Raw genomic sequence first — 6,408 nt, forward strand, 5'->3', positions numbered from 1 at the left:
TTAACCCTTTCAAGACTGGTAGAACATAAAATATCCTACCCACATTTTATGCCTTTGGAGTTCTTTGGAAAGGAGGTAACTGATTTTTAACACATTTTAGCATCAAGGTGGGAGCCTTTTGGAATGGTGGAAACTCAAGAACCCTGAGCCGGAGCCTAATTTTTTTTAACAGATTGAGCATTGTCTTAGGCGATGCGTCTCGGGTGTGTGAATTTTCTAAACTTTCGACAGGTTTGCCTTTATTTATTAGATAAGCCTTTTCCCTCTGCTTCCCAGTTACTGTGTTCTCGTGAGAAAGTACTTATTGCTAGAATAAGCTATTGCCGGTCTTCATTCAGTCATAGTGGGCATTTTCTTCTTTACATCATTCATTGTGTCCAGGTGTTACTGGCTCCCTTCTTTTCTAGCTTCTGAACAGTAAATAATGTTTTCCAATAAGGACTAGTGCATCACAGTGGTATTTTTCAAGAAATTGGAACTCCTGTAAGTTATTCTTACCCTGCATTCAACCTTAGGGCCCAATCATTGCTTCCACGTGTAGCAGGCGGAATGCACACTGTGAGCAGTTCTGTAGGACTCCAGGGCAGCTGTTTCTGCTTCTTAGGTGTTATTACTGTTTTTGTTATAATGAAGAATATATTGTAGTGCTAATTTTCCTGAAATTCAAACTCCTTTAGTTTTATTTATTTGACCTGTAAGTATTGCTTTTGCAGTAATGAAGAATGCACTGTAGTGGTGATTTTCCTGAGATAAAAAATATCTCTTGGCTTTATTTATTTGGGTTGTAAGCACCGCTTTTGCAGTAAGGAAGAATGCATTGTACCATGTTTTGAAAAGTTTCATGAAAAATCATAAAAAGGCTAAGAAGAAGGTGACTAGAATAAAATGTATGTGCAGTCATTGGCAGATGCCTTCATGTTTTATATCATGTTTTGCAAATTTTCATGAAATAAAATTCAAAAAATTTTTAAAAACCTGATTTTATCACTGACTTATATTGGCAGGATTTCTGTTGTCCAGTGTCCACTGGGATACATGGGATCCCAGACAATAGACATCAAAATCCATAACTCATAACAATAATTCTAAATGGGCCCTTCACTAGTGATAACACATAGTATTATCAAAAAATTCAAAGGAGAAAATAACTGGGCCTTGAAAGGGAAGCACCAAAAGTCTCACCAACTGGGAACCCCTTCAGTTCCAGGCAAAGCGGGGTGGTTGGTAGTCCTATAACCCTGGGCCCTCAATCCATGGTTAAACTGCCTTAGTTCCTCCCCATGAAAAAAGAATTGATCTGATGGTTCACTGGGAGGTCTCCAGAGCCTAGTCTCCTGATGCTCCCCCTGGTAGTAAATCAACCTTAGCCTATCACAAGTTCCTGTAAGCAATTTGGGCCAAATTCTTTTTCTAAGTTACTGGATAGAGTTTGCTGTGGTAGAAGATCCAACATGTGCCTCCTTATATCTAAGAAAAATCAAAGAAAAGCAGCACCAGCTCCTTCTTTGTCCCCATCAGAGATAAAAAAAAAAAAAAAAAAACCAGCAAAATGAGAAGGGGCAGCAGCTATTCTTCTAAACAGTGATGGTTGAATGGGTGGGCAACTGGACAGTGGGGTATTCCTGAGGGCCAGTGATCTTCCTGTTTGGGGCTCAAGAACTTCAGTCCCAGTGTGTTTTCCTCTCAAAGGTTTGAACCTTGGGCCACATTTGCAAATGAGAACCTAAATTCAACCAACATAACAAATCTGGAAGGGAATATCAACCACATTATTGGTAACGCTGCTATAGAAAATTTTTTTCTTTAACCCTTCCAGACTCTGTCCCAGCCTACAAATAAAGAAGTGTAAACGGTCAGTTTCCTAGTTTGTTAGATGAAAAACCCAAGCTCTTTTCCTCCCAAGTCCACTAAAAGATTGAGGAGTCAGAGTTGGAGGTACGAGTTAGCTTACAAATGGGGGACTAGGCAACAAAATGCTAAAGATGTTATATTTAGGTGCGGACTTATGGGAGAAGTTACTTTTTCTTTGTGCCCTTCTGTACTTTTTAATCTTCCATTGTTTTTGTTGTTAGGTGCCGTGAGCCCACTCATAGCGGCCCTATGTACAACAGAACAAAATACCGCCTGATCCTGTGCCATCCTCACAATCATTGCTATGTTTGAGCCCGTTGTTGCAGCCACTGTGTCAACCCATCTAGAAGAGGATCTCCCTCTTTTTCGCTGACCCTCTAATTTACCAAGCATGATGTTCTTCTACAGAGACTGGTCCCTCCTGATAAACGTCCAAAGTACTTGAGACAAATCTTGCCAACCTCACTTCTAAGGAACACTCTGGCTGTACTTCTTCCGAGACAGATTTGTTCATTTTTCTGGCAGTCCATGGTATATTCAATATCCTTCACTAACACCATAATTCAAAGGCATAACCTTCCATAATGTGCATGTATTGTTTTTATTATAAAACATTTAAGATGTAGAAAAATACAGAAAATTAAATAACTAACACCTATATAATCATCACCCAGCTTAAGGAACAAAACACTGAGGATTCAATTGAAGCCCCTCTTGTACTTTCCCTAATCCCTTCCCTCCCACTCAGAGGAAACCCCTGCCCTGAATTTGGTGTTTACTGATCTCAGGGAGTCACATATTTCTTCAAATAAAAAAAAAAAAAAGGTTTTTTTTTTGGTTTGTTTGTTAAAGAAAGAACAGTTGATTTGTATGCCACAACTTTGAGCAGTTGTTCTCAGACCTTTGGACTTCATAGACAAGTAAAATTTCAAAATAAACCTATGGGACTTGTGGGACTCTCCTTTTTGCACAGTAAGAACATTAAAAAAAAAAAAGGTACATTGTCTATCATGGTGGCTTCATAAAAGAAAGGACATTTAACATTGAAAATACAAGAAGCGCATTTCTCAGAATTAAAAAATTGAATACATTTAGGTTAGTCAAAAAGTCTGTCTTTATTTTTCTCCTCTCTAAACAGACTTTGGAAATTTCATCTTGGACCAGCACCTAAACCCCACTTGGCATTTAGGAATCACTAATTTAGAAACTCAGACTTCTGTGACCTATGTCCTTGAAGAGAATGGGGACTTTCTGGAGGGAACCACCTCCATCCTGAGACACAGAGACACATTTTTGCCAATCAGCCTCTCGCCTTCTCCACAGGTTACCACATCAAGCCGTGTAGCTTCCTCTGCTCCTTTTCCCTATCTCTTCTTATTGCCTCACCTAGGTCCGTGCCTGTGTCTTCTTCCTCCCCAACTGACACTCTCCCCCTTCCTTCCCTTAGGGAATGTGGAATTCCCTTTCCCTACTTTTGAGGGGGGTAGGGCTGGGGTACCAACGGGCAGTTTCTATTGGCCATCCCAATTTCCATGGTCAGCTGTGAAAGATCATTCAGCAATTTAAAACTAATTGTCATAGATGCTATTTTTGGTAGCTACACTGCTGCACCCAGAGGCACCTTGGAAGACAGGCCTGGCGATCTGCTTCCTAAAGGTCACAGCCATTGAAAGCCCTATGGAGCAGTTCTACTCTGCACACATAGGGTCGCCATGAGTCAGAATGGACTCAACAGCAACTACGTCCCCTTACTGAGCAGCCCAAGCCAAGGAGGATCTGGCCTCAGCCCTGTAGTCTGGAAGGTGTCTGGCCACAGGCTGGTCTCCGGAGGGAATTTTGGCCAGACTCTGAGGACGGGGTTATGATGAAAAAGGTAGCAATGTCTAAGGATCATAAGAGACTGATATGACACCCTGAAAATATCAAATGGGGAAAAAAATAAAAATTTAATTGATGTGGCAGCCCCACCCCGTGACCTGGCCCTGCTCCTTACCTCACTGGACTTCGTGCTCAAGTTAGGAAATACTGGACAGGCTCTGTCACTCACCTGACCACACCTGCACTGGGATGGGGGTGGCAGAGCAGACTGTACAGGGCTGGGCGTGAGTACTTTGCAACAATAACCAGGTTAGCCGGCTATGCCTCTCTCCCCACCCTGAGCTGAGAACCAACATCCTGGCACGAGCTAGAACAAGAAGTAAGTTATCACTGATATTTTGAGCTAAAATTTCATTCGGCTGAAAAAAAAAAACAAAAGAAACAACTCATTTCACAAATGAGGAAATAGAATCGTGAGCTAAATGATTTGCCCAAAGTCACAAATCTGGTTGATGAAAATGCTGGAAAAATAATGTATGCTTTCTGAATGTCAAGTCTGAGTGCTCTTTCTGCCTCCCCTGCTGTCCCTGGGTTTAATCTGACACCACTACTAATTGTACCTGTCCTTTGGCCGGTCCCTTAACCTCCCTGGGCCTCAGTTACCTCATCTGCAAAGTGAAAAGTTTGGGTTAGACAATCTCTGAGAACCAAGGCAAAGCGAATCTTAGAAACCCAGAGTTGTGGCAAGTAGCTTAGAATAGGTCTAATTTTAAAACAAAACAAAACCTCGCCCCCCTTTAAGAAATATCTGTAGGATCATGTACCTCAAATACAGGACACACACATGCACGTATGCACGCACACACACACACACACACACAAACACTTTTTTCCCCCCAGTTGAGCTTAAATAACTCTTGGCTATTTGCAAAGAGTGATAAATTTTACTTGTTTGTGGCTTAGGCAGTGTTCCCACTCGAAGGCTCTCAGCTTAGGCCTCTCCATTCAGCTCTCTTTAGGAGCCCCCTGCCCTGGTCCTCACCCAGAAGCTCATACAGACCCTTAAGCCAAAGAAACCTGCCTGCTCCACCATGGTATCACCAATACCACTGCTTCACCTTTCTACTTAAGTGGGCATCAAAGGAGAGGCAAGAGGAGATGCCTGTCCTACTCAGGTTAGTTGTCCCACAAGAGTGAGTGAAAGGAGGAGCCGTTCCAAAGAATCCCAAACACCATCATTTGGGGACCTGTGGCTTTCCACTTTCCAAGCATTCAAGCAACAACTTGTACCACATCTGGAATTCACATTCCTTTTATTTAGACCATCACATTTACTTGAGACTCCTCACAACAGCCCTGTGAGGTAGGGAGCATTCTCATTTCCCTGCGGGGGCGGAAAGGAGAAATCAGGCTCAGGGAGGTCTGCCTTTGTCTGAGGTCTCATGGGGGCAGGGTCCCGAGTAGCCCTGACAGCGCAAAATCCAGGTGCAAGACAGCAAAGTCCTTCTCACTTCTGAGGTAATTTCCCATCCACCAACCCAGACTTTTCCCTTTATAGTCCAGCCACAAAAGCAGGGACCCTGAGAACGCAGCAAGCGGGCAGGCTAAAGCAGAAAGAGAGCAGGATCCAGGGTCGCGCGGCTGGGCGCAGGGGGGCGCCAGGCGGCACTCACTTCCCAGTGAGTATGCTCACGAACTCCTCGTAGTTGACCTGCCCGTCTTGGTCGATGTCGGCCTCGCGGATCATCCCGTCCACCTCCTCCTCGGAAAGCTTCAGACCCAGCTTGCCCATGGCCTGCTTGAGCTCAGCCACGGTGATGTGGCCGTCGCCATTGATGTCGAACTCGCCGAAGACCGCCTGCAAGTTTTCCTCGCTATTCCAGCCCTTCGTCCTCTTGGCTATGGCTGCCAGGAACTCTTGGAAGTCGATGGCACCGTCGCCGTCGGTGTCCACCGTGGCGATGAGGGCCTTCAACTGGTCCTCCGAGAGATTCTCGCCCAGGGCCTCCATCACCTGGCCCAGCTCCTGGATGTTGATGGTGCCGTCCCCATCAGTGTCAAACATCGAGAAGGCCTGCTTGAACTCTTCCACCTGCTCTTTGGTCAGATCCTCCGCCATGTCTGTGTCCCTCGCACCCGGTCAGGGAACTGCCGAGTTTGCTGCCAACCAGCTAACTCTCTGCTACTCAAAGGGTTTAACGTCCAGAGCTTGGGACCTTAGACTGAGATTTGAGGCAGCGTCTGCTTGAGGGCGAAGCTCCAGAGAAAGTCTTGGCACGGGATGGCAACTCCCTCCTTTTCTGCAATTGGAGCAAAGGGTGGAGAAACACTCCTTACCCTCCCACGTCCCCAGGCGAAATCTTCCTCTAAGGGAGGGACAGACCAGCCCCAGACTAGAAATGCAGGAATTGGAGTGGCAGGAGGCGCCCAGGAGAGAGTCAGGGAACAAGGGTAAAAGAGATAAGAGGCCTACCAGCTTCACCTGGCCCTGACTGCAGACCAGCCACTCCAGAAACATCTTGCCCATGGATCAGTTTCTCCTGATGCCAATTTAGGGCTTCAATACAGTTTCCCCACTTTTAAAGAGTCCATAAGTTGGAGTCAAAACTAGGGCAATGTTTTTTTTGTTTTTTTAAGACCTAGAAATAAGCATTCTCCTCTGTGACATGGGATCACTGAGTTGAAATCCACCCATGCACCTAACAGCAAGAAAGTAAACAAAGGAATCTGACTCACTCG

General features: G+C 44.8%; 1 protein-coding gene across 1 annotated transcript; it reads right to left on the minus strand.

Moving 5' to 3' along the window:
• Positions 1 to 4,965: 4,965 nt before the first annotated feature.
• LOC100658208 (calmodulin) lies at positions 4,966 to 5,954 on the minus strand. The gene has a single exon (XM_023548728.2). It carries the CDS (start codon positions 5,786 to 5,788, stop codon positions 5,339 to 5,341), a length of 450 nt encoding a protein of 149 aa, XP_023404496.1. The 5' UTR covers positions 5,789 to 5,954; the 3' UTR covers positions 4,966 to 5,338.
• Positions 5,955 to 6,408: the final 454 nt, after the last annotated feature.

The sequence above is a fragment of the Loxodonta africana genome, chromosome 4 (genome assembly GCF_030014295.1).
Source record: "Loxodonta africana isolate mLoxAfr1 chromosome 4, mLoxAfr1.hap2, whole genome shotgun sequence".
Lineage (NCBI taxonomy): Eukaryota > Metazoa > Chordata > Mammalia > Proboscidea > Elephantidae > Loxodonta > Loxodonta africana.